Below are 27,007 nucleotides of genomic sequence, written 5' to 3'. Positions count from 1 at the left end.
ACAGGAAAATCTGTTAACTGAGTTCAAGATTTTTCCAGGCAGCAAGTCGTTGCTACGCCCACCCTTTGGTTGCGGGGTAATATGCCCATCTGCCCTATTCGCTGCGCAACCACAGATAACACAGGGTTAATTGTCGCAAGATTCGATTTGATTGCTTGTTACTTTCTGATTCACATCTTGGCCAGAACTGTACAGGAAGCTATATTGAAAAATAATCTAATCGTGAAATTCTAGTTCTCCTTTCTGGACCTGTGAAAGTAGTCTGGAAAACATTGATCGTTACGTGTTTCCCTGTTTTAAGCTGTGACCTTTTCTGTCTGTGTGCACGGTGAGCAGATCTAAGGTGATAAGAATCATAACCTCCACAGGCTGTTGGAGCCTGTCAGGAGTTCTTTTGCTCTGCACCACTGACGTAGCACAGTTGCAGCCGCTCTGTCCACTGCTTGCTCCTGAAGGTTCTTAGTTTCAGGATGAAGAGAAAAAAAAAAATGTCAGATGTCTTTTTTTGTTTTTTATTCAACTAGTCCCGACATAACCATGTGGGCTCCAACAAGAGAGGTCGTTGGACACATGGAACAAGCCCCTTGTTCTCTGCCCAAAGTCCAATTACATTCTTTTTTTTTTTTCTTCTTTGATGTCTTTCAGACAATCCATTGTGCAATTTCAAGAAAAGGAGCTGCCTGAGTTGAGAAACCGTCTACAGACCGTGAACAGAGAAATTGAGCGACTCAAGACTGATGTGGAGGAGCAGGAGGCTGTGCTTGCTACCTTGATGTCTGAGGAGGAAACAGCCAAGGCCTGCCTGCAGGACATATCCCTTATGGATAGATACCTGGTACCTACTTCCCACCTGCATCCTCTGACCACCCGTGCTCATTTTTCTGACAGACACAGCCAGTAGCTACCTATATTCCCCCTTTTCTTTTTTTTCTTTTTTTTCTTTTTTAATCCCTCCATTACACCTTTTTAAACGTTATATCCTCACCCAGGTTTGCTTAGGTCACGTTATTTTCTCTATTTTCCTAAATCAATGTTTGAAATGGCTGCAGCAACGAAAAAAAAAGAAGGAAATAGAACCTGATTTTATTTAACATTTTCCTCATGTCTTTTAATATTTCCAGATGGACCTTAAAGAGGTGGAGAGGAAAATAGCTCAGCATGCAGCCAAACTCCAGGGAGTAGACCTGACCAGAAGCATCCAGCAAGTCAGTCAGGAGAAACAAGAAACTCAGCACAAGCTGGACACCAGTAAGACGTCTCGTTTCACAAACGCCCGCTTAAAGAAAGATTCCTTTTTCTTCTACGGTCTTTGCCCGTATTACCTGAGAAATGTGAAATAGCTCAGGTGGGAGTGGCCCGTTCTGCGGGTTGGATCCTAAAACTGAGCTGATAGATTCGGTAATGACCAAAGCAGTCTACCGGAGGCAGTTGCAAATATGCAGACCAGCTGATAATCAGGATTATGTCGCTTACCAGCAACACAGTTGCAGCTGGTTTGTTATTCACAGGACATGTAAACATGAACGTCATTATCTGTTCAGATAAAATGATTAAGATTTTCGTGGGGCTCTGATGGCATGTGAGGAAGAGCCATTAAACTACTAAAGATTCTGCCGGGTCCCTGGCAGGACATCCATAACTCCACTGTGCACACTGGTGCTGTGAAGACGTTCCCTATTCGGTAAAACTTTGGAAAGCTATGATTCTTGTAATTGGATTGATCTAAAAAAAAAAAAAACACGATCAAGTGACAGTCAGCGCCAATCAAATATGAATAAAGATGACAGCATTAAGTTAACTCCACTCCATTCAAAAGAACTGCTGTTGCATCATTTCAAATTAGCCAGTAGCGAATCACATACTTTCTGATAAAATCAGTTGGTAAGTAAACATGGTCCGCTGTAAAATCCAAGTGAAATGGATGGGGCTAAGTAAAGTACTCCCCAGAAGACCCTGCATCCTTTTTGGGAATGGCCCTGGGGTTGCAGTGCAGCTCTTGTTTTGACAGTGCTTTAAAGCCTGGCTTGTGCCATGAAGCCAACAAGTTGAGTTGAGCTTCACTGTCGTGTGTCCAACCAGAATAAATAATAAATACGGAAGTAATAAAGCTGGCATTTTCGTGCTCTTTTCATTTTTGTGTCTTCCCAGCTTCCAGTAAGATGGAGCTCAATCGTAAGCTGATCCAGGACCAGCAGGACCAGGTTCAGACGCTGAAAAGTGCTGTGAATGAGACGAGGGCAGAGAAGCTCCAGCTGAGCAGCGACATGCAGAAACAGCAGCAGCTGGAGGAGCAGTGTGTGGAGTTCACCACAGAGATACAGGCCCTAACCAGGGACATCAGGGTACTCTTATACCTTTTTAGAATAAACTATGTACTTTTGTCCATGTTTAAAGCGACATTAGGGATGTTTACATTTTTTTTCATACATAGTGTAATCCTTTCAATACAAAAAGCTTCATATAATTAATCTGCATCCTTTTTTTTAACTTACTGTGCCATTTGTGTTTGCAAGGTAAAAATGAGTCATAATAACTTCTGTTTTCTGTGCTGCATTGCACCTTGTCTACTTTCCCATCTCCTTTGTGGTCATTTAGGAGGCGAAGGAGCAACTGGCACCTCTGTCCGCTGCTCTGGAGAAGCTGCAGCAGGAGAAACAGGACGTGGCCGAGCGCAAGAGGCAAAGGCAGGAAGAAGGGCAGGAGAAGGTCGGTGCATTATCACTCTTTTCTGTCTCCCTGTGCCCTAACTTCAGTTCAGCTTTAAACTCTTGTTTGGCTGGCGCACGGCTGGGTTAATGGGGAGAATAATTTCCTTTCTTTCTTTATTGAAACTACCTGAGAGCATCCGGGACCTGCGATGCTGTAGTTCACGACTTTGGTTTCCACCCGCGCACCACACTGTTTGTCTTACGGTCGCATTGTGTCACTTTAAGAAAACAACTATTTGCACTTGATCAACTGTGCTCAAATTCCTGATGATACCTGAAGTAAAAGCATGAATGCACTGTGTTCTTACAGCATTCTTCTATTTCTTTGACTCTTTCCAGGATGAAATATTTTTTTCAATTAAGTCGCTGTTTCCAACTCTGTTACTGACAGATCAATGCCATTAAAGAGAGAGTAAAGGCAGTCGCCACATTGGAACGAGACATTACCCGATACATAAAGGAAGGAAAGGAAGAATACAAAGAGGTAATGTGTTAACAGTTGAACATGAGTCATAGTATTTGTACTTTCTCATTGGTAAAAGAACATTTTCATTCATGTTGAAACCCTAACTGTCTTTTCCTTGGAACATTACTGTAGTTTCTGTCTGTAAATGTTTTACAAGCTTCATAATCATTTGGATGTATTCACTTTTGAGTACATTGAACAACTTTGCTCGTTGCCTCAGCAAAAAGAGTCCGAGCTCCAAGAGACCAACACTCAGCTCCATGAAGCGGAGAAGCAGAAAGAGAAGATTAATAAGGAAATGGGAAACATCCGCCAGGACATAGACACTCAAAAGGTACTGCTCCTGAATCGAGGTGTTTTACACCCGGCATTCAGCGTCCTTTGGACCTTCTAACTTTTTTTTTATACCAAGTTTTATTTGGACAGACTTTACATAGAGATAAACCTCAGAACTCAGATTATACATAGGATGTGAATAGATGAGATATTACTGATACAAATGCTTTTATCAATGCTTTTTATCATTCCAGTTCTTCATCAAGGAAACAAGTGCATTACACAAGTTTTCAGTGTGAGCGTAACTGCTTGCTATTTGAAATCCCTGACAGAATAACAATCGAGTTTAGTCTCTTTGTCAGCTCCACACAGATTATTTGAGTAAAATACAAAACTGATTTAAAAACGCCAAGAAACTCGACAGTTCCTGACTAACCTGACATGTGGATCTACTGTTTTTGAGAAAGGAGGCGGGCCTTTTGCAACCAATTTTGTGACAAAACGGTGACTCATTTGTCCTTTGATCACTATCTCTTCCCCTATTCGTGCAGCAGGAAGCTGTTAGCAGCCAGAGAGCTAATATTAGCTGTATAAGCTGTATCTCAGTGAAGTAAATAGGAGGAAATGAGATGATGTCTGTGTGCTAACTATAAGATAGTGTTATAATGCACGATATTTACCGTTGCAGCTGATCTGTTTCTCTCTGTACTCCCACCTACAACATATCAGTAAAGCCAAATTCCCCAATAAACCTGCTCTCTGTTCCTTCTAACACGCAGCATAACGTGTCTGAAATCACTACTAACCGGCCCACTAATACTACACAGGTGTTCGATGCCGATGCCTTCTCAGTTCCCATCCCCAGATGTGACGCTGCGCGTGTGCACGACCAAGCCAAATGACATTATTAACCTTTTTTATTCGTGTCAGCTGTGCTCTGTTGGAACCTACATGGAGATAACGTTTTAAATATTTCTCAGGTCCAAGAGCGCTGGTTGCAGGACAATCTGACCCTGAGGAAGCGCGTTGAGGAGTTGAAGGAGGTCGTGGCTAAGCGTGAAGCTCTGATGAAAGACATGGGCAACATGCAGGTCCTGCAGCTACGCCAGTAAGAGCTTTGCAGCGTTAACATGTTCTTAAAGGGATAGTTCGCCTCTTTTGACATGAAGCTGTATGACATCCCATATTAGCAATATCATTTATGAACATAGACTTAACCCCCCGCTGCGTCCTGTAAGCCGAGTTCCAGCTGAGTTTTGGCGTTGACGAAGGTAGTCCGGCTAGTTGTCTGGGGCTAAAAAAATAAAGCGTCTTGCTTCTCAAAACAATATGCGTTCAAAAGAGTGATACATTTGCATCACAAAATCGTTGTGCAGGAAGAAGTCAGACCTCACATCGCTTGGCACTATTTTTGCCTCCCTTCACATCAATGCGTTCAGCCACCTAGCGATAGCCGCACCTGTTACGGTGTTTACTGCTCGGAAGCAGGGGACTGCTCGGTCTTCTCTTCGGTCTGCACAGTTTTACATTGCACGCATTGATATCAAGGGAGGCAAAAATAGCGCCAAGAGATTGTGAGGTCTGACTTTTTCATTGAGAACGATTTTGTGATGCAAATGTATTACTCTTTTGAACGCATATTGTTTTGAGAAGCAAGACGCCTTATTTTTTTAGCCCCAGCCAACTAGCCGGACTACCTTCGTCAACGCCAAAACTCAGCTGGAACTCGGCTCACAGGACGCAGCGGGGGGGTAAGTCAATGTTCATAAATGATATTGCTAAATGGGACGTCATACAGCTTCATGTCAAAAGAGGCGAACTATCCCTTTAAGCCCAATGAATCTCATAGTGGTAAAGGTGAAGGGAGCTGCTCATTAGCCAATTATTGATGATGGTATACATGTCTTTAATCGCCTCATCATAATACTTTGAATGCCTAAAGGGTAACCACGGTCGCCACATTTTCACTTAATTCACTCTTTATTGTGCTTTTTCCAGAGAACGTCGTGAGGCAGAACGTAAGTTGGAGGATTTGAAAAAGAACCGCAGCATTGCGCTGGGGCGCCAGAAGGGCTTTGAGGAAGAAATACTGCATTACAGGTGATGAACGCACTAATGTTGATGCAGTAAAGAGTTGAACTCTTATCATCTGAAATGTTAATTGTCAAAGCAATCCTGGCTGATCTGTGTTTTTAACTTAAAGGCATCAGTCAGCTGTTTGTGCAGAGTTGTAGATGCACTCTCTCAAGAGTTCTTCTGTTTCCTGCAATTTCATAAAACACACATGCACTTCTACACGCGATACATCATGGTTCAAGAGTAGTGTTGATGCACTTTTTCCTCATACAAACTTTGGACAGTCCCTCAATTCTGTTTTTCTACTTTTGACAACCTCTGTGCAGTAAAAGCCTTGAGCACACACTGTAATCTTTGTAGCCCAGGTTGGGCACCACTGCTCCAGGCTTTGGGCCAGTTTGAACAGTTTCATATTCATTGTGACCGAGCAATTGAGTGGCAAAACGTTTGCTATTTTTCAGCTTGTTTAACTGTGGATAGTGAAATTTGTTTAATTCATTTGCTCATCTTTTTTCAAAGAAGCTTGGTTTGTACATGTCTTTGCTTACAGAAAAGAGCTCCGAGAGGAGCAGTATGACAAAGCCGATGAGCGCTACAAAAACAAGATGGTCATTATGAGGACAACAGAGTTGGTCATTAAAGACCTGGATCTCTACTACAAAGCTCTCGATCAGTAAGTTTTAAACTAACTTAGTTGTATACACTGTTTGGTCGTCAAGAGTATATCTCCATGCACTCACAGTTCCATATTGAACATACGAATGAAGCATTGTTCATTCATTATTTCTTTTGCTGTTAATACTTAACATTTTGGTTAGTTAGGCTGACGACATGGCCTCAGGGTTGGCCAATTCTAAAACCTACGTTTAAAAGTGACTTGCTCCAGCAACTGCCTTTTTTTTGGTCAATCGCATAAAATACCAAAACATTTACATTTACTACAAATGGCAATGCAGCAAATGAGAAAAACCACAAAAGGGGGTAAATATTTAATTCCATTCTCAAGCCATTGTCCCTGGGCAGCTCGTCCAAGTATTACCTATGTGGTGGAAACGCTCAGATGTTGTGGTTATTTAGACATGTTTCCCACAAGTGTTAGAGGATGGGGTTGTGTGCAACGAAGATCAAAGGCATTTACTGAATGTGAAGACAGAATAGAGACGGAGTGACGCGAACCGAAATTGTTCAGGTTTGCAAATCATTAACAGATGCCGTGCATAACGATTGCTGTGCCTCTCACTGCATTAAAAGCAGCCATCGTATTACGCTCTGGAAGACGAGCTCTGTTCCTGTTCGCTAGATTTTAGAGTAACGGAAGCAGGGCTTGGGGTTTACGGAAATGTTGTTCCATATTAATAAATACATGTGGCGATAGAGATGATGCATCAGTATTTCACTGGATTAAACAAGCTGGTTTCTCATGCCCAGTATGTCACCTTCAAGTAGAGCAATCTCATTGGCTGCAGCTTAGTAAGAAGCATGATTAACTGGGGAAGACGTCCGTTTAGAGCGTTTCTGTAATAAAATGCCTGCATTCTCATTCTCTCTATCTCGCTTTTCCTGGAATGAAGCAGACGTTTGTTGTCGTCATCATCAGGCATTTTGAGGTTAAACCCGCAAAGATTTTACACTGGGGACCAAAATGTCATCGGAGTGAAGCCAATGTCGGTTCTCATGTGTAGCCTGTGTTCTACGAAGAACTCAGAACAGAACTGAGAATTTATCTGAACTAGCTGACATTTGGTGATATGAATCTGTAGCCACTGAGAAGCACTGCATGAGTGCGTGTTTGTGTGTTAATGGATGCAACTAGACCAGAAAAGTCTTGAATAAATATAATCCATTTCCCATTTACTTTGCCTTGCAGAAGTTTTCACTCGTGTTGCTGTTTCTTCATGATTTTTTTGCATGACTCCATGTGAGTAAAATGTTAATGTTTAAGGGTTCACGCTTAGAGACTTGCAGCTGTAGTTGCTGCAAAAATGAGGGACTCCACAAAGGGACCATTGAAAATATTTTGCACCTTCAAAGTGGTAGCCTGGTTGTGTTCCTCCTATCCTTGAAATCTCTCAAAGGAACACATTAATTGTAGGTTTTAGGGCAAGAAAACCGGGGAAAAAAAAGCCAAAATGGGGTTTTGAACGGTTTGGCTCGCTGTTGTAAGTGTGACCCTGGAGCAAGTTTGCTTGGTCATGCATTCACTTCACAGCTTGCGAAGCAGTGAACAGATTTGTGGTTGTGGTATTCAGCGTTTCCACAGTCATTGGATTTCCTTTAGTGTAGGTGGACTGTGTCTCTACAAGAGAAAATCTCTTTACATGAGTGAGCCCTCTAATCTTAATTCATCATCAACAAATTAGAAAGTGTGATGCATATACGCTGCAAACCAGCAGCCGTGCAGTTGTTAAAGGTTTTCTCGGCTTAGTTAATGTCACACATCACATAGACTGCTGTGTTCTGTTTGATTTTACAGCTGATTAGCCAAATAGACACTAATCTCTAATTGTTTTGACAATAGAGCAATTGTTTTTTTCAACTGTCACATAGTTGCTCTCATTCTCATGGCATTCATTTTTGCCCGGTTAATCCTCGGTTTCTGCTCATGCCGGCAAGCGTTTGTTATTCTCTGAAACATGGTGCTTCTGTGGAAAGATTCACAAACTTAGGAAGAACTCTGTCTCTGAGGAAGTGGGTCCCCACCGTTTACGATTACCATCTGAGAAGAGAGCAGAAGCATCATTTACCAATATATGTGGGTCGGGTATGGCATCATTTTATCAAGATTAAAAGCCTTAGACAGTAAATTCATCTGTGTCACAGTTTCTGTCTGCAGACACAGACAAAGCTTTGGTGCTCAGCTGTAAAACTAGGAAGGCGTAAAAGAAACCAGAATTCAGTGCGGTCATGGCCTTTGGATTCAAACTGTTTTTTAACTGGTTTGTCCTGGTTTTTATTGTCCTGTATGAATCAGTGTTGGGTCTTTTAGGAGGTTCTGTGTTCCTGAGGCAGTGGGAACCATAGAGTGGATGAGGGCAGCCAAAGATTTTAGGGCCGTGGGGATCTCCCTCTGAAAATTGGAAGGTTAAGATTTTGGTTAAGTCATTTCCAACCAAACGTATTTAATCAAATCAAATCAAATTTATTTGTAGCACATTTCATGTACAAACAATTCAAAGTGCTTTACATAATATAAAAGCATTGCAGCGGGGAGTGGAAGAAGCATTAAAAATACATAAAAGAATATAAAGAGAAACAAATAAAATAATTTAAATGAATTTAAAAAACAAGCAACAGTCTAGATAAGTTAAAAGATATTTCATGCATAGACACATGAGAAAAGAAATGTCTTTAACCTGGATTTAAAAATGTCTACATTTGGTGAAAGTTTAATCTCCACTGGCAGTTTGTTCCACTTGTTTGCAGCATAACAGCTAAATGCTGCTTCTCCATGTTTAGTCTGGACTCTGGACTGGACCAGCTGACCAGCTTTAATTGGATTTGTTTCAGCTGGACGTATTTTGTTTGATGCTCACCATATCCAGTTCAGGCCTGTTTATTTATGTCGTGCAGATTCACTACAAATGCAGTGGTTCTCAGAACCAGGCTCAGGTGGGAGTTCTGTACTTCTTCATGCAGTGATGACACGTCTGGGGAAGTGAAAGCATCATAAAGAGGTTATTGGGTCAAAAGGAGCCTACGTTGCTACGTTGAGCAGAATTTCTGAGCTCCTTTGATGTGTTTACAAAAGGAAGTTGATGTTTTAAAGACTTTCATTTGTGATCGGCAGGTCGAACACAATTGTTCTAAAAACCTGGGGAAGAATTATTCTCGACACCTTTAGTATTCCTCCACAGAGACTGAGAACCCTGGAGTGAATAAATGCACAACTCAGACGGCTGAAGCTTCATAAACTAAAAGGTTTTGCTCAAAGCAACAGCTGTGAGTTCCACTTTCCCTTTGCCTGCACTGTAAAAATGCTCCGACATCGTGTTTTAGTGCCCACATTGAAAGGAAAAATTTCAGCTCAAACAAGCACTTTTCACTGACTCAAATGAAACCTATCATTTTTTTTTGTCAGGCTCTTACCCTCGCAGCGCCGGAAGTCGGTAGTCATTCCTAACATCAGTTGACTAAGCTATTGCGTAAAAAAGACAGTCGGCCAGATGCAGGGATAAGGGCTGCTCTCCTTCCGCCGCTTTTTCATCTTTAAAGGAAGCGTGCTGTTGTCATCACTCTGGTGGTTTTAAACCACTTGAGCTTTTCATTAGCTTGCTAGATTTTAGACAAAATTGTTCTTGGTATGCAGGAAAGCAGCAGCATGGCGTCCACAAATCTTCATGTATCGATATTAAATGGAGTTTTCTGATGGATGCAAAGTGTCTGAGGTTTTCATTTTACAACCAAATGATCAGAAAGTAGAAATTCCTGAAACGACATGTGCAGCATCAGACACATTTGACCTACATAAGAGCTCCTGTTTATTTGTGTCAGCCTGAGATGGATTACCAGGGTACGTGCACACTGGCGTGCACGCTCCGGCGCCGTCCTCATTTGAACCGTTTTGATGCCTCCTACCATTCGATAGTCACTATAAACTGGAAAATGTCCAACAAAGTAATGTTTTATGAGAGGGTATCATTGTACCCTTTCAATGAAATTCAATGTATAAGCCACCCTTGTCGCCTTTTTCTTTTCCATAGAACCATAATGAAGTTCCACAGCATGAAGATGGATGAGATTAATAAGATCATCAGAGACCTGTGGCGCAGCACCTACAGGGGTCAAGGTGCATCCCACGTATCAAACATTCGCTTCAGCATGTCTCAGTACGTAGTTCTTCCCTTTGCTGTATCTTTTCCTCTGGTTTCTGTTGCAGATATCGAGTACGTGGAAATCAGGTCTGATGTGGATGAAAATGCATCGGCGGGAGTGAGGCGGCGAGTTTACAACTACAGAGTAGTTATGGTGAAAGGAGACGCAGCGTTGGATATGAGAGGCCGCTGCAGCGCTGGTCAGAAGGTGCCGGAGAAGTTGCATTCACAAAATAAAAGGGATCCTTTCCACTTTTTGTCGTTTGCATTTGTTTTTCCTCATTATTTGTGATGTGTGTCCAGGTGTTGGCGTCCCTGATCATCCGCCTGGCTCTGGCTGAGACATTCTGCCTGAACTGTGGGATCTTGGCCCTGGATGAGCCCACCACCAACCTGGACAGAGAGAACATTGAGTCGCTGGCACACGCCCTGGTGGAGTCAGTACACACCCTTTCAGTGTTTTTACCTGATTATTCTGCCTGATCCTTCGGTCCCTGAAAAGATGTTTAAACCAGGAGACGTGCCAGCCATTGAAAATATAGCCTTCAGATTTCCGAGTTTCATTTCTCAGAAGCATGGGAGTTTTATATACTTCTTTGCTCTTCTCTACAGAATTATCAAGAGTCGCTCTCGTCAGCGCAACTTCCAGCTGCTGGTCATCACCCATGATGAAGACTTCGTGGAGCTGCTGGGGCGCTCCAGCTACATCGAACACTTCTACCGAATCCGCAAGAATCAGGACCAGAACTCTGAAATCACAAAGTGCAGCATCACTTCCCTGTCATCGTATCTCCACTGAACAAACGGATGGCATCATAGCCTCCTTTGGATTGTCACAGCAAAGTTCAGATTCAGTTCAACACATTTAGACAATATTCAGTTTGCCTTAGACAAATGTGAAATATGGAACTTTTCTCTGCAATGCAACTTGATTTCAAACACCTGAACGCACAGAATAGTTTCCGTCCTTTTTCTCTGTACTGTTTGGAAGAATTTGGAAGAAAACCTTTTGACGCATGCTCCTTTTCTTACTTTCTTTCTTTCCTTTACATCAGTGTTCAGCAGCCCGAACGTTATCCTAAAACTGGTCTCAGAACCAGAAACATGTTTGTTTAAGACATTTGGGAAAATCATCCCAAATGTAAATGTAGTTCTGAGCACAGACACCAAACTGTTAAAACGCCTTTATCGTCTTTGGATTTCAATTCTGAACCTGCACGGACTCTTAAATTCCTCTACATCTGCACTAAAGTTTGTAGTTCATGCTTGCTTGTTAAACAATGTTCTGATATTAAATCAATTCTGAAGCACTGAGTTGATTTTTTTTTTCTTTCCTTCTTAAAACTAAGTAATCAACCCTGTTTCGTAGAAAACTTTTTTGTGATGTTGCTCATCAACCACAGTAATCTTATCTCAACACTTACTGCAGACTGCATTTGGGGATTTTTTTTGTAGTGGGACAACATGGTGGAGGCGTGGGCAAAGCAAGTATAAATTTGTTCTCTGTCAGACCTTCAAAGCAAACTGAAAGCTGACATTTGAGCAATCAACTGCTTCAAGGGGTCCTTGAGAAAGCATCTTCCAGAGGTCGAGAAACAACGAGCAACGAGTATGGAGATGTTGGCGCTTCTGCTGGTAACTGTTTTGGTCTGCCCGGCCGCTGCAACTCCTATAGCACATAAACCCCTCAACCATGTAATCGACCTGGCTTCCAATTTAAGCAAAAGTTTCACTGAGGTAAGAGCTCGTCTATGGTTGCCCTTCTGTTTTTGCAGCTGCTCATTGCACTCCTGTTGAAATGGTAATAAGTTGTTGTGTATTTGTTCTGTGCGGCAGGAGCACTTTGTGGAGGATGTGGGAGCCCTGTACGACGCCGGTTGCAACGTGAGGACATCGCCTATGCTGTCGCATAATGTCATTATACGTGCAGTTGTGAGCTTATAAATCTTTTCTTGTGTGCATTACAGGACGACTTCTTCTGCAAAGTCGAGGAGATCTTAAAGGGGCATCCCAACTCCAGCACAGAAGGCAGGGAGGAGAAGAAGCTGTTGCGAAACCTCACGGTTTACAACCGAAAGCTCGGGGTGAGAATTGCTTTTGTGTTTGACAGAAGGGTTGAGCCGTGTGTCGGTGACCTTTTTTCTTTTCTTTTTTTTTTTTTTTTTATAAAGCTTTAATGCACTAACTCAACATCAACAACTGTCTTGTGTTTCAGATCAACTGTGCAGAGATACTGAAGACGGTGAAGAAATCGAGCCAAAAAAAGCCCATGTCAGATTTTCTGAATAATATCACAAAGTGCAGTAAGCAAAACAACTTCAATGGGCCACGGACCAAGACCGTTGAATCCGCCTCAAATTAGTGACCTGCCTGTGGTCTCGAGCTGTTTTCTGGAATCCATATTTTTTCATTAGATGTTTGCATTTTCTAAATGTTGACTGGGCAGTGAGTTTTAAGGTACTGGATGATTAAAGCTGTAATGTTTACTTCTTTTATGGGTAGTTTAATAACTATTATTTTTGGGTTTTTTTTTCTTTCTTTCTTTATCAAGTAGTTGCTGGTTGTCATTGAGTAGCAACTCCATACAGAACGGTTCTGTTTTCTGTGGTTTTTATTTTGGTTGAATGTTTACTTTGCTTTTATCCGTCCGGTCGGCCATCTTTAATCTGCAGAGCAGTTGTAGCAACTTCACATTGTTGTGACCCAGACACACCAACATATTTAATTTAAGTCATTGTATTTAAACGAACTTTTTTTTTGTGATATCTGTATTTGAATTAAATATTTATTGTAATTTTTCTTTTGTCTTTCACACAGCAATGAAATGAGTATCTGCTGAACAATAAATCTTATTGCCCATGAGTGGAGCTTGTTTGGAAATGATTTGTTCTTCATGCTCGGCTGCGTAGCTGCTTCCATTTGCCTTTAGCAATCTAAAAATACAGAAAGACTAACGTGCAACTTTTGGATCGGGAATTCAGCTTCTCTTTGCTGTAAAGGTGGAAGCACTCGGGTTGTGTCGTTATTTGGAAGTTTCACGTTTGCTTTGTCAGGGTGGAGTCGTTTGCTGCTGCGTCCAGCAGGGAAACGACTCCAGGCTTCCATACTCCCAACAACGTGACTTCCCTTTGGTTTAGACCTAACATGTTGTCACCATCATCATTGTGGCTTTTCTTCCCCGTTTCTCCTTACATACACTCGTCCTTTCAGTACTGACGTACAAATAATCAACACCTTGCCTTCCACCTTCGATTTATACGCGCTATTTTAACGTGTGCTAATTGAATGTTTCTCAATACTCAGACTTTCCAAAAATATACATGAAAATATCACTCGCAGCTGATGTTGTCGTCATAGTTTGGACCCCATCATTTTACCCTTTCTCTTGGTCAGCAATACAACACCAGCAGTTTCCCCACTCATCCAGAGTCCTTAATTCAGCTCACCGGTGGTAAAGTATTGGAAAGTGCTGTCTTTAATTGCACTTTTAACCTTTAAACTACAATTAAATTTGCTTTATTGTCAATTTGTGGGCATGATGCTGCCATATTCTTTTCTAAACCCCTCAAAGTGTAATACTGACTTTTTACATATCACCAGCTCATTCGAATTTGATTGTAATTATGGTCGTGCACCAGCATAGAATGATACCTGCTGCGACATCAAAATTTGATATTGTAAACTGTCATCTATCCTATGTACTGTCTAGTCTAATATTCTTTGTTTTAGACATTAGGAACTGTCAGTTCTTTGATGCAAATGAACTTTTGAAGATAAGAACAGATGAAGGCGGACTGATTGAGTACAGTTCTATCTTAATCATGTACATGCTTTGGCAAAATGCTGATTTCCTCACCCTTATCACTTCTTTGCTTTCAAACCGCATCACTGCTTTTGCTTAGTTAGACATTCTGCATCTCAGTGTTCAGAAAGCAAAAATGAGCTTCACTGAAATAAAACCGCAAGATTGTCCTGGCGTGTTAGTTTTAGCGAAGGGCATACGTCCTGGCATACCATAGTTCAGAGCCAGATAGAATGCAGCTTTATCATCAGCATCAGGGCCGGATTAACAAATGTGCAAAAGCCACAGTGGCCTCTGAATACATGCAACGCCTCACATTCACTTTGTGTTAGTGGGTTATATTAGATTACCACTTCTTTGCTTCAGAATTCAGTTTGGAAATATACTATAACTGCAGTTATGCTGATATGATGCATGCAATTCCAAGTATCCAGGTTGACAATCTCACACTATTAAGATGTGGTGTTAGGAGACAGGGGCAAACATAAAAGGCACATTGAGAGCCCCCTGGTGGGTTAATCTGGCCATAAAATAAAGCCACTTTACCCTCATGTGGCTGTGAAACATTTAACTCTGAGAAAATCAACCCTGCGGTCAAGTATGGTGTTGTGACTCTGACACCTTGAGTGTGTATTACAATTTGTCAAGCAGTGTTGTCAAAATAAGTACAACCATGAATGGTAATTATCTGGTAAGAATCTGCAGTCTGCAAAAGATCATCATGTTGGAGTGGCTCAGGCAGAGACCAGACCTTAATCCCACCCAGAATCTGTAGAGGAAACAGCCAAATGTCATTATTTTTAAGTCAAATAAATCCTCTAAAATGTAACCGATGACATCACTGGTTAGGCAGTCAAGGAAAGTACCCTGCACTGAAACCTAACGTTGATGACATAATAGTGTCACATGCAACGCAGCCCACATAGGGGATAGAAGTGGCCTGACATGGCAATGCCATCGATCTAACCTTCCTACACTGCTGTATATGATAGTGATGTCTCCCTGCTGGTGAGAGTTAAAAATATAACTTAAACTTCTCTGTTTACAGGCTAGCACTGGTGATTGTTCTGTTTTCAATCCATATGAAAATTAATTTAACTAATATTAATTAGTTTTAGTATTTTAGTATTAATATTAATATGAATTCATTAATAACTCGTGTCTCCCTGTTCCAGCAGATATCCTTTGAATGGTGTTACAGTGGTCCCCCCCCCCCCCCCCCTTTCTGTCTTCTCAAACCCCAGCTGGTGGAGGCGGATGGCCACCCTTCCTGAGTCTGGTTCTGCCAGAGGTTTCTTCCTGTTAAAAGGGAGTCGTTTCTCTCCACAGTCGCCTCAGGCACGCTCAGGATGGGAGATTGGACTGAAGACGAGTTTCGGTGCAATCTGTTGGTTTCCTTAGCTAGGAAATTGTTTTTGAATTGGCTCTATATGAACGAATTGGACTATTTTATGAATAATTATGATTACAATTAATTGAATTCCAATTGGCTTGAATTGGACTTTATTATCTAAGTGCTTTGAGATGGCATTTGTTGTATTTGGCGCCATATAAATAAAAATGAATTGAATTGAATTTTAAAAATAACATTTGCATCACTCGTGTCTGTTTTTTTTTTTTTCTGTGCCAGCATCGGTCTTAGATTGAATAATAATGACAATATACCAAACCAAATTTAATTCAAAATGAAGGGAAATCAAGAGGACCTTACATGATCCTTCAAATTGTGGCTTCCCATCTGTTGATTATTTATTTTTCAACTGGACCAGAGGGAACCACCACTTACTGCTTGTGTGCAGAAGCCCTGGTGGGCCTGGAAATAGCGATGCAGAAACGTTTAGAAGTTCAAATGATCGCTCAAACATTGATGATTCTGTAAATCATTCAGCCCACAACGAACTTCCGGAGAACCCTTTTTTTCGTGCAGTGCACTCAGCTAATCGGGCCGCCCCAGAAATACATCTGAGTAAATGCTCTGCCTGGCTGCAGCAAGCTGGCTCCCTCTCTGAGAAAAACACGTTTCACCACTCTTTTCCCCCTTGCCTCGGACAATGTACCCGTCACTCAGTGACTTGATGCAATGTGAGAGCTATGGGGTGGCTTGCTGTTGGTGGTGCTTGGGTCTCTGTATGGCATTCAGCTGTGAGCGCTACTGAACCGTGGCTCCCTCATTACTTAATAAAGAGAATCACTCTCCTTTTTAACTACTTTTTTATAGAGCTGCTGGAATATTCCCGATATTTTGTCTAACCTTCTCTGCTGTGCTTTTCTTGAAGGACTTCAAGGGACAAGAACTCTCATATCAGTTCAGTTTGCGCAAAGAAAAGATGAACCTCGGAGTGCTCAGTGGGGCATTGCACTGCTTGATCATTTTCCTGTGGCAAACAGAATGATGTTTCAAGCACAGCCTTTAGATGAGTTAAAGAAGCAATACTGTGATCTGAAAGGACTCTATGACAATTAGGGAGTCGTGTATTCTCAAAAAAAATCACAGTCCGAAGCAACATTACAGTATCATCACCATCAAAGACATACAGTTCAAGCTACGCACTAGGAAGGGATTAATGAATGCTTTACAAATGTATTACATCATATCTACAATAGAGGCAAGTAAAAATATTCAGTGAAAAGTGACATGTTTTACACCTGGAACAGCTGAGAAATAAAAGGAAAACCTGAACCGGTTCACGTAGGCCCCACACTTACATCTAAATCTTTTAAGTGTGTACAAACAAGTTTTAGATCATTGCTTGTATTTGGAGCGGCTTAATAAAGACCATTTTGGTAAGTTCCTCCCCTTGATCTGTACACACACACACACACACACACACACGTGACTCAGCGTTGGCTGCCTCCGTTGCTTCTTTATTGTGTTCCTGGTCGATTAGCCTCGGGGCTGTCTACAGGGCCTAGGGCCGGTGGGAGCAGACACAGGGGGGGGCGGGTGGCTGCATCTGCTAGAGGACCTCCTTCAGGGGCCCCACTGTGGCCTGGTTTAGTTTCTATGTCTATCTTCAAAGGCACAGCCCTGTGGAGGAAGAGAGAAGAGAAGACGGTACACAGACAGTGGAGCTGCCATTGTTGTTTTCCCATGTGCCCTCCATCAGCCTACAGTTACTGGGGTGACGGAGCATGTCAACACTGAGCTGCTCTGCACCCTCAAGATACAGAATGTACACAGAAATATGAATACATTTTACATTTTTAACAGTGGTTATGTTAAATCGCAATTTGCTGACATATTATTAAGGAAAAGCCCAAACTGATGTAGCTTTAGTGTCTGTGGCCTCATTAGTTGAATGTAAGAACAGAATGTAAGTCTTTGTAAAATCCCAGCTCAATCGCAGACTTCTAACCACTTTAAAAAGGATGTGCAGCTGGTGGATCAGAGACGTGTTACAGGAAAGGAGAAATTCTCCTTTTGTGTAAAACCACACTGCAGCTTGTGCTGTGCACAAATTCAAAAAAATTGAATAAGCTGCGCAGCATTAAAAGCTAACGAACGGATCTTGGGATTCTACATGGATGGAACTTTTTTGTGGGAAGAAGTCTGTCTTTGTAGCCTCCCCGTACCTCGTGGTCCTCTCTGTGGTGGGTCCTCCGGGTGCCCCTGCTGTCACAGGGGTTCAGCGTCAGACTGTCCGAGCCAGTGGGGATGCACTCACCTTGATGTGATCAACTGAATGAAATCCAGACGGTCAGGAGAGCAGACATGTCAGCCATTAGAGATTTGCAATTTTCTTTTTTTTTTGTTGTCGCTTTTGCTCTGCCCCGTCTCTTCTCCCTGGATTCCAGTCATCCTACCTGTTGTTCGCCTTCCATCCTTCCTCCCCTGCATCTATCTTTTATTGCTTTCTTCCGCACCTTTCCTCCACCACCGTCTTTTCTTTTTCTTTTCGTCTTTTCTCTCTGACTGTGGTCAGTCTCTTCTTCTGTTCTCCAGCTTTTGCCTCCCCTTCTAAAAACGAGTTTTCTCTCTTCTTGTCCTCTCTTTCGCCTGTGTTGTTACGCAGCAGCCTCATGTTCTTGGAGAGGATTATTATGTTTGGCAGACTGTGTGGTGATTATAGCTTCATGTGCTCTAATCTGAGTTCGTGCACAGACCTTCACCTGACCAGCTAAGTGCTTTGTAGGGAGAAAAAAAAAATCACGCCACAGTGAGTTATTTCTGGCTGGGTTAGTCTTATTTCTCTGGGCGCTTTGATAATGGAGAGGACTTGAATAATGAATGGGGTGAATAATACTGTTCCTAAGACCTGCTGAATGAATTAGGCAAGTGCACATAAGTTAATTCTCTGTGAGTGTCTCTAATATCTGTACGCACCTCCTTTGTCTTCTCAGTTTAATGCTCACATTTTGTGTTTTTGTCATTTGAACACTGGATGCATCTCTTTTGGCTCCTGCGCGAGCATCTTTGCATGTGTGGGCACACCTCATTAGCATTTGCTTAATCCATCATGTTAGCAAACAGACATTTTAACATCAGCCGTGTCACGACCTACCCGGTCTCTATATATATTGCTGGTGAGACATCAGATTGATCATTATGTGTAGAGGGGATTGTTGATTTCGTCAGAGCACGGATGTGTTTCAGATAGATTCCAACATTAGAATGGAAGTAAAAGCAACATTGGTTTCCTTTAAATGCACTATAAGTTCAGAATGTGCTAAGAAAAGTGATGAGGGTATAATAATTATTAGAAATGCATTTGATGTGGACTGTTAGGTCACAGAAAATAGTGAAATATACCCACCACAGGTTTTTCTTGTGCAGGCCAAAGGAATGTCCGCAAAATCTTCAAATGTCCTCTGTTTTCATCTATTGGTTCTTTCCTTTTTGTTTCTTAAAGTGCAGCGACCTCTGTGAAGGTCACACCATCTGCTGCAGGACTTCAACTTTTGTCTGCCGCAGAGTTTCTCTCAGACTCTCAGGTTCATCTGTAACGCTAAACTGCCCTAAATACATCTCAGGGTCTTAAATTGTAAAAGCAACAATTCAAAATGGGTATGTTTGTCAAATTTTTCAAAAAGTTTCAAAGTAAAGTTGACCAAGTTCACAGTCAGTTTGAGAACAGAGAAGGGAACAAGAGATGGACAGCATCTCCTGCTATACCTTTAAAAGACATCCATCACCTTGGCCTCAAGTTTCTACAGAGTAACCCAATCTGTCTGTGCGCGCGCGCGCGCGTGTGTGTGTGTGTTTGGACTCCTGCAGCATAGGTTGGTCCTGCGCTGGTTTGGCTTCTGACGATAACTGAAGGTGACTAATAGAAAGGTTGCTGTCTTCCTTCGCTCTGGTCACATTCTCATTTGTTGCTGCTGGCACCTGATGAATTATTGAGTTCTGGGTGTCTTGGCTCCCACCCTTTCCCTCACATTCCCCCAGTCCGCTCCCACGGATGACAGCCTCCCTGTGCGTGTGTGTTAAAGCGAAATGTGTGCACCACACGGTGAAAGTGCACGCATTCGTCAGCAATTAAACAGCGCTTCCATCCCCATTCTGTCAAAAATGCTCTTCCCTGCATGAGGACGCCTCACGTAAACACAAGTCTTCTCTTTCTCAACCCTTAGCTCCTGTTTTGTATTTTTGAACTATATTTTGGCGAATGCAGTCCATATTAATTTTGTTTGAACTGTGCAGTGTGGTTTTATTATGCAGATAATGTGCAAATGCCCCCCTCCCCATAAAAAAACACCTCGATTATCGCATGAGAAACAGCGATATACCTTTCAGCTGCTGCGCTGAATAATTGAAGTGCCCTCAGTCTCCACATGGCGCTAACTCACAGGCCTTCAGCTCAACTTACCACCGAGACAGGACGTTATGATATCAATCCTGCTATTACAATGATCAATTATTCACACGCAGCCTAAACTTGCATTTCCGCCAGAAAATGAGCTTTTATCCACCGAAGTGTTTGTCCTAATGGCCATCTTAAGGGGAGACGCAGCTCACACAGAGAGGATGGCAACAAGTAACGCTTGGGGTTCGCAGTTTCCCTCACAAACACCGATTTGGCATCAGGTTTGATTAAGCCTCGTCGTCAGAGAATATTCGGCGGCCTGTGGGTAGATTGGAGCAGAAGCTTTGCCTGATAGATCCGGTAATCTGCCGTTAACGTTTGGACATCTGGATCTGGATGGTTGGTGGTTGAAACAACACTTTTTTTTTTTCTGGCGTTAGTTTGTAGCCATGTTTTGTTTGATTTAATTTACGTGTCATTTAACGAAAGAAAAAAAAAAAAAAAAAGTGGCACGCGTAAAGCGAAGCGTCCGCAGAGATGACGCAAAATGCTCCCAGAGAAGTTGAAGCGGTCGATAAGGCCATGGCACAAAACGTGATAAAGAAGACGATAGAAAAATGGTTCGAAAACAAATCTAACGTTTTTGAATAAAGCATTTAAAGCCAAACAAGACTCATTTAAATGATAGAAAAAATACAAAATGTCCTCTTTCCCGGGTCAACCTGTGGTGAAGGCTGCCTCCCTGGAGTCACCAGAGTTCCCAGCTCCTCTGCATTACTTAGCTGATATATAATTAATATCGCATCGTCATTACTTAATAATTTCAAAAGCCCATGCTCGACACAGTCCGGTAACACGAAGGCATCCATAATTGAGCCTGCTTTAATTAGAGGGAAAGGAACCATTTGCAGCGTGTTAAAAGACACACTTTCGTCCCTCTGCGGTGTGAAAATCACAGTGAAAATGGAGGCCTTCCGCCCCCCCTCCTGTTACGCGTGTATCATATAAGACGATGCATATTTAATTCCACAAGAGGTTTGGACGGATCTCTAAATAATACAGACCGTAAAACAACCTGTTTACACACACACATGTATAATATGTAAACAGGTTGCTATATATATATCCTGCATAAAAACACAACCGCGTCTTGGGATGTGTTAATCATTTTCTTCTAGTCTGCTGTTCAGCTGGTAAAACGCCACATTTGTAGGCCTCGAGGCGCTGAGTCGAGATGAAAACAGCACATGACAACAATCCACAAAAATAAAGCAGAGGAGTTTTAGAAAATAACCATTAATTTATTCAGTTTGAATTTCACACATTGTTTTTTTTTTCAAGTGAAATCAAAAGTGAGGAAAATAAAATAATAAATAAATACTCAGGTTAGGTGATAGGCATGTCTACTTTAGCTGGGCTTTCATCATAAATATATACAGCTCACCTGCAACTCTCCGAAACATTTCAAACATCAAAATAGTAAAATGGTAAAATATAGCAGCGGCCACAGCCACGCGGGTGTGCCCTCTATAAGATGGTGTCATTTCAATATCTAAATAATTCAAGGTAAACAGACTCAGAGTGCCGTGCTTTGTGTAAGACTGACTGGAATTGTTCATTTCTGTGCGTAAATCACGACCACACGTTTGATAAGAAGGAGCGGATTCATTCGCAAAAATAGTGCTCTAAAAGTGACTTTTTTCTTCCCCCTTTAACATTTCACCCTTTAGCTCTCTCACTCCTCTAAAGGCTCCACATGAGGATAAATAAATAATAATTAAAAAAAAAAAAGTGGAAACACATTTCATGATAAGACGGTGTATTTCTGCAGATACGACGTGGGCAATGGCCTGCTCTACAGCCAGTGTTAGACAGGAAATCTGCCATCTCAGAAATATTTCCTCCTCTTTTCAAACCCTCTCTTGCCTCAGTTGAAGTCATTTGACAACAGCAGCCCACACATGTGACATCAAAAAATTCCAGTTTGCATGTTAAAAAAAAAAAAAAAAAAGAAACGAAAAAGTTCCCTGAATGTAACAAACTGTCAGGGTGAATTGTTCTCAGTGTGCAAGATACATGAAAACATCAAAAATCACCCTCCTCACACATCTAAAACACATTTAGAGTTTCCATATCGACAACAAAATCGAACATAAAAAGTGCAACGATGAAGACTGAGTGACACGACATGAGAAACCGAAGGAAGTTTAAAGTCTTTTTTTTTTCAACGATCCAGATGAGACGTGAAGAACTGTTGATAAATCCCAGTTAGTTGGGCTACTCGGGCTATTATTAATCACTCGATCAAAAATGTAGCAGGCTATTTTATTCATGATGTGTGGAACTCAGTGCCCCGCGGAGTATTTCATTCGTTTCTGTTTCTGCCGCTGGTTGCAAAACCACACTCGAACCACGTTCTTTTTCAGGTCCAGTTTCTCGGCGATGGCTGCTATTTTTTCCGAGGAGGGCCGAGGCTGGATGGCAAAGTAAGCCTCCAAAGAGCGCTTCTCCGGCGCGGCGATGGAGGTGCGCTTTCTTTTCCTCTCGTTCCCGTTGAAAAGGTCCGGCTTGCTGCTTTTCTCCCGATAGGCAGCTTCGGCTTCCTCCAGCCAGGCCTGGAGAACCGGCTTGAGCGCAATCATGTTGTTGTGGGACAAGGTGAGGGACTCGAACCTGCAGATAGTGCTCTGGCTCAACGACCCCACTCCGGGGATCTTGAGGTTGGCCAGCGCTGACCCGACGTCCGCCTGGGTCACCCCGAGTTTGATCCTCCTCTGTTTGAACCGCTCGGCGAAGGCTTCCAGCTCCCTGGGATCCGACTCCACGTCGTTGATGCACGCCATGCCGCCGTGCACCGACAGGGAATGAGGGTGGGCCATGTTGGCCATCGCCTGGTGCAGCTGCCCCATGGTCTGCAGATGGTGGTGAGGGTGCTGGTGGTGGTGCGCCGGCGCGGTCATCCCTGGAGGCTCTGGAGCCCCCATCCCGGTCACGGCCAGGCTGGTGGAGAGGTGGTCTAGGAGGTCCCCGGCCTCCAGGGTCTGTCCGAGGTGGTGATGGTGGTGAGAGGCGATGGTAGAAGGAACGTGGGAGATGGGCACGGTGGTAGAAGAAGAAGAGGAGACTGAGGTGCAGGGGACACTGCTCATGGTATGGTAAGTCACGTCTGGTTTGAACGGGTGACTCTTGCCGTGAGAGACAATGCTGTCAGCAGCCGCCAGAGCCTCTGCCCGTGCCAGCAGGCTCTCATCAAAGCCTCCGAATATATTGCCCTGCAGCTGCAAGCAAGAGTGCGCATACTGGAGTCAGTGGGGAATTCTGTCAGGCAGCTCTCAGGATCTAAAAAACATATTTTTTTTTCAAAGGCAAGCAGTGCCGAGGAGAGGAGAGAACCCTCCTCAAAGCGCAGGTCATAAAAATTAATATGAAAGCAAGAGCATTGCTTGAATAGACATATGGATGAGAGGGGCAGGAGGGGGTTGGGAGGGGAAGAGGAGGAGGGGGGGTAGACAGACAGAGGAGCGAGCAGAGAGAGAAAGCGAGTAAAACAAAGTCCTGTCAAATCAACTTTACAGGCATTTCCACTGTGATATTTCCCCCCCTCCTTTCACCCAATATACACTGCATCCATTTCCCCCCCCCCGACTTGAACGTACCTGCGGGGCGGGCAGGCAGACTCTGCGCATGCCCTCCGAGCCTGAGTGCAGGCCGGGATACTTGGGCTCGTGCAGGGCCGGGTGCATGGAAAAGTGCTGTTTGCCGTTCATGGTCATCATCATCCTCCCCGCAAGCACCTGGCAAGCAGCGTGGCCCCTGACATGAAAGCCGGGGAGCGGACAACCACAGAGCTCCTCTGCCCTCCTTCACCAGACTGAGCTGTTCACTTCGGCAGCGCCTCCCGGCATCCCTCTGTCCCTCTTCCTCCCCTCCTCCTCCTCCTCCTCCTCTTTCAGCCTCCCTCCTCCTCCTCCCCTCCCACCCCCTCTTCTGATCAACTTACAAGTTCCAAACGTGAGGCCTGCGTGCGCAAGCGTCAGAGGACAATGTCATCCAAAATAACTTCAATATTTGAATGTGACACGGATTGATTTGGACACATTTTCTCTAGCGTCGATATATTTCAGGATATGCGTGTCTAAGGGGTATGGTAGCATAAGTGGCTACCAGATCAACTTAAGTGGAATCACTTTTGTTTTAAAGCAGCGGGCCTACATTTAACTCCTTCACATCTCCTCTCAACTTACGCTCAAGTTGACGCGCAAAATGAGGTTGTGTGTTTCAGAACCATGGACAGCGCAGCGGCTCAGAGTGCCCAGAGTGATGGATGGATGGATTGTTTTGGTTCAAAATTATTATCCAAATTATTTTGGTTCTGCAAACTGTATTTATGATGACATTGGACGAAAAGCTGACCCAACGGCCTGGGCCGGCTGTCCACCAAAGTGAACGCCCATCGTCAGTGCTGCTTTACCAGACTTCTCATGTGGCTGTCTAGTTAAAACTCACGAAGCCCGGTAGGACGGGCCGAAAGGGGAGTCATGCGGCCCGAGGAGGGCTGATGACACAACGGGTCCATTTGATCCTGCCGGTCACCTCTCTGGTTCCCCAGACTCTGAATAATTTAGCTGCATGGTGGCAGGCATCCATTACCACGGCGGCATGTGTTCTTATTCATTACACAGATTAAAACAGCCGAGCTCTTTTCTCACCGGCAAACCTGTTGCGGCCAAACTTTGGAAAGAGGAAGGAAAGAGTTCATGGCTTCCTCTCGGATTTGTGCGTCTCCCATCCACTCAAAACAGCACATACAGCAGGAACCTTAACCCTAAGACAAGTGGTTGCTTTAAGTCAGGGATGTCCACATCTGGTCATGCAGGTTTTAGATGTTTCCTGCTTCAGCACACCTGATTCAGATCAATGCATCATTTGCAGGCTTGTGCAGAACTTAACAATCTTTTGAAGAGATCCTCGAGGACCGACTTTGGACATCCCTGCTTTAAGTAATAATTTGTGGCTAGTAAAGTTTTTCCATAAAAAAGGTGAAAACACTCACTCTGTCACCACCTATGAACATGCTAAAGTCTTTGATTAAAAAAAAGACATTAGTGTCTCCCACTTCTGAAACACCACCTTCACTGTGCCACAATACAGGCCTCACATTTCCACATCACCAGGTGAGCTGACTGGGATCTAGTTATGATGAGTTATGCGCTCACCTCAAACTCAGATTTGACTTGATCTTTACACTTGCACTTTTATATGGATGTGTTTGTCATTCACATAGTTCTTCTCATGCACTCTATAAACAAAATGCAAGTCTTTTTCTCTACAATCACCCACCCATGAATATGTTGGGGGCAGTGTGGGGTTTTATGAACTCTGCCCGCTGAGCCACGACTTTTCTTTTCCTGTTTCTATTTATCGATTTGTTCATTTATCTATTTTAGCTTATATGCCATGTTATAGTGTCCTATGAGCAAATGGATCCACCCTGAAAAGAGCATGAAGATAAGATGAGATAGGATAAGATAAGATAAACCTTTATTAGTCCCACAGCGGGGAAGCTGAAATATCTTTTCTCACCTTTTCCTTTTTATCTTCCCATTTAGATATATGTTATATGGCCAGGACCATTCATAATTTACTGGTCATTGTTTATAACTCTGTCATCTCCGTGCTTCTCCTCTTCTGAAGACTGAATCTGACGTGTGATATGAAGTGTGCTGGAATATTTGGTGCCAAATGTGACAGCAGCTTCTCTCTTTTCAGGCTCCCATCTGGCCAGCATGCAGCTGCTGCTCCACTCTGCCTGTCACAGCACTCATCACCGTGATGAGCTGCTTCAGTAGAAACTCGAGAAATCAGCAGCCTAACTTTGATGATACACTGCAAAATAGTTGGAGTTGGAAAAATACATTTTCCTGTCATCTAATCATTAAAGATATCAACTGTGATAGGCAGTGTCAAAAATATTTCTTAGATGTCCATCTGTATATGTGTGTTCGTGTTTATATGCAAAAAGTTCTGTCTTTCATTTGGTTACCTCTGGTGAGTACTGAATATAACAGAGAGCAAGTCCCATTAACATTAACTCGAGATTTTTTTCTGCATACATCTACTGCCTGCAATAGTCACAACGGCATGATATCAATCCACTAAGCCTAGTAACCATTCATGGATGTAAACACTGTACTTTTATATGTAAAATATCTTCACAAGATTCTATCTAAAGTAATTCTTAATGGATTTCTGTCTCGGGTCTTCTGTGCAGTAAAGTTACAATAGCACCAAATTTGAACTGAGTACCTGCAAAATGACTCACTGTAAGATAAAGTCTCAAAGTTTTGGTCAATTAAAAAAAAATATGGCAACACTTTAAAGAATGCATTAAAAGCACATAACTAGGCACTGTGATGCACAATTCTTATGACCATGCACAAAGACATATAGCAAATTTTATTGGATAATATTGGATGATAAGTAAGATATAGCACCTTATAAGTTTAACCCTGATCATGCTTTATACCTCCATGGATAGTGATCACAGCATCACAAGTCTGTATATCTCATTAGAAATGATCTTAAAATGATATCCTACAGTTGTTTTCAGCCAACTCCACTGACTATCAAATGTGGTCCAAAAAACACAAGATCGCTTACTTCTAAAAAATTACTATTACAGATCTTTTTACTAATCAAAACATATAAAATATAATATAATAACCTACACTGAGGGAGTAAAAGTCTGTTTGTGGAACAAGCTGCTCAGCGTCCGTACCGTCACATGCAGGGGGTGGGAGGTGTTGTTCCTGATGGATGTTAGCTTAGATAACATCCTCTCCACACCCACCTGCTCGACGGGGTCCAGAGGGCAGTCCAGGACAGAGCTGGCTCTCTTAATCAGCTTATTGAGTTTCCTCCTGTCCCTAACTTAGTTAGTTCCTAACTAAATATTCCCTAATAATTAATTATTCACATTATTTCTTCATGGAGTAGCAATGGCAGCCAATCAATTCAATTAATTAAATTCTAAATTAGTCCAAATCATACATACAAAGCTAACAAAAAAAAAGTAGCCTATAGGAAACTAACAGATTGCACCGAATCTTCTCTTCGGTCCAATG

The 27,007-nt window shown here is 42.7% G+C and overlaps 3 protein-coding genes across 3 annotated transcripts in view; 2 read left to right on the top strand and 1 right to left on the bottom strand.

The window, feature by feature from the left end:
• Nucleotides 1–11,651, top strand: part of rad50 (RAD50 homolog, double strand break repair protein) — a 28,080-nt gene extending 16,429 nt beyond the window's left edge. The window contains exons 16-28 of the mRNA XM_075486740.1: nucleotides 646–835; nucleotides 1,122–1,248; nucleotides 2,149–2,342; nucleotides 2,596–2,706; nucleotides 3,100–3,192; nucleotides 3,395–3,508; nucleotides 4,431–4,558; nucleotides 5,449–5,550; nucleotides 6,077–6,199; nucleotides 10,227–10,312; nucleotides 10,403–10,545; nucleotides 10,641–10,774; nucleotides 10,950–11,651. Of these exons, the coding sequence (XP_075342855.1) occupies nucleotides 646–835; nucleotides 1,122–1,248; nucleotides 2,149–2,342; nucleotides 2,596–2,706; nucleotides 3,100–3,192; nucleotides 3,395–3,508; nucleotides 4,431–4,558; nucleotides 5,449–5,550; nucleotides 6,077–6,199; nucleotides 10,227–10,312; nucleotides 10,403–10,545; nucleotides 10,641–10,774; nucleotides 10,950–11,136 (1,732 nt within the window). The 3' untranslated portion in view covers nucleotides 11,137–11,651. The remainder of the gene's footprint in view (nucleotides 1–645; nucleotides 836–1,121; nucleotides 1,249–2,148; nucleotides 2,343–2,595; nucleotides 2,707–3,099; nucleotides 3,193–3,394; nucleotides 3,509–4,430; nucleotides 4,559–5,448; nucleotides 5,551–6,076; nucleotides 6,200–10,226; nucleotides 10,313–10,402; nucleotides 10,546–10,640; nucleotides 10,775–10,949) is intronic.
• An 86-nt stretch (nucleotides 11,652–11,737) lies between these two features.
• On the top strand, nucleotides 11,738–13,190 carry il13 (interleukin 13). Its single transcript, XM_075486741.1, has 4 exons — nucleotides 11,738–12,074; nucleotides 12,174–12,221; nucleotides 12,305–12,421; nucleotides 12,553–13,190. Exons 1-4 carry the CDS (start codon nucleotides 11,949–11,951, stop codon nucleotides 12,697–12,699), a joined length of 438 nt encoding a protein of 145 aa, XP_075342856.1. The 5' UTR covers nucleotides 11,738–11,948; the 3' UTR covers nucleotides 12,700–13,190.
• A 9,038-nt stretch (nucleotides 13,191–22,228) lies between these two features.
• Nucleotides 22,229–23,659, bottom strand: pou4f3 (POU class 4 homeobox 3). Its single transcript, XM_075486738.1, has 2 exons — nucleotides 23,540–23,659; nucleotides 22,229–23,161 (listed from the first exon to the last, which is right to left on the bottom strand). Exons 1-2 carry the CDS (start codon nucleotides 23,657–23,659, stop codon nucleotides 22,229–22,231), a joined length of 1,053 nt encoding a protein of 350 aa, XP_075342853.1.
• Nucleotides 23,660–27,007: the final 3,348 nt, after the last annotated feature.

The sequence above is a fragment of the Odontesthes bonariensis genome, chromosome 16 (genome assembly GCF_027942865.1).
Source record: "Odontesthes bonariensis isolate fOdoBon6 chromosome 16, fOdoBon6.hap1, whole genome shotgun sequence".
NCBI classification, from domain to species: Eukaryota; Metazoa; Chordata; class Actinopteri; order Atheriniformes; family Atherinopsidae; genus Odontesthes; species Odontesthes bonariensis.
The sequence above is the reverse complement of the archived record's forward strand: the minus strand, read 5'-3'. Positions and strand labels throughout refer to the sequence as shown.

Excerpts from the sequence above, each read along its gene's own strand:
- il13 (XM_075486741.1), top strand. The coding sequence starts at position 11,949 with ATGGAGATGTTGGCGCTTCTGCTGGTAACTGTTTTGGTCTGCCCGGCC. Across the intron at positions 12,075-12,173 it reads TAAGCAAAAGTTTCACTGAG|GAGCACTTTGTGGAGGATGT; the intron begins GTAAGAGCTCGT and ends TCTGTGCGGCAG. Across the intron at positions 12,222-12,304 it reads TGTACGACGCCGGTTGCAAC|GACGACTTCTTCTGCAAAGT; the intron begins GTGAGGACATCG and ends TGTGCATTACAG.
- pou4f3 (XM_075486738.1), bottom strand. The coding sequence starts at position 23,659 with ATGATGACCATGAACGGCAAACAGCACTTTTCCATGCACCCGGCCCTG. Across the intron at positions 23,162-23,539 it reads TCTGCCTGCCCGCCCCGCAG|CTGCAGGGCAATATATTCGG; the intron begins GTACGTTCAAGT and ends TCTTGCTTGCAG.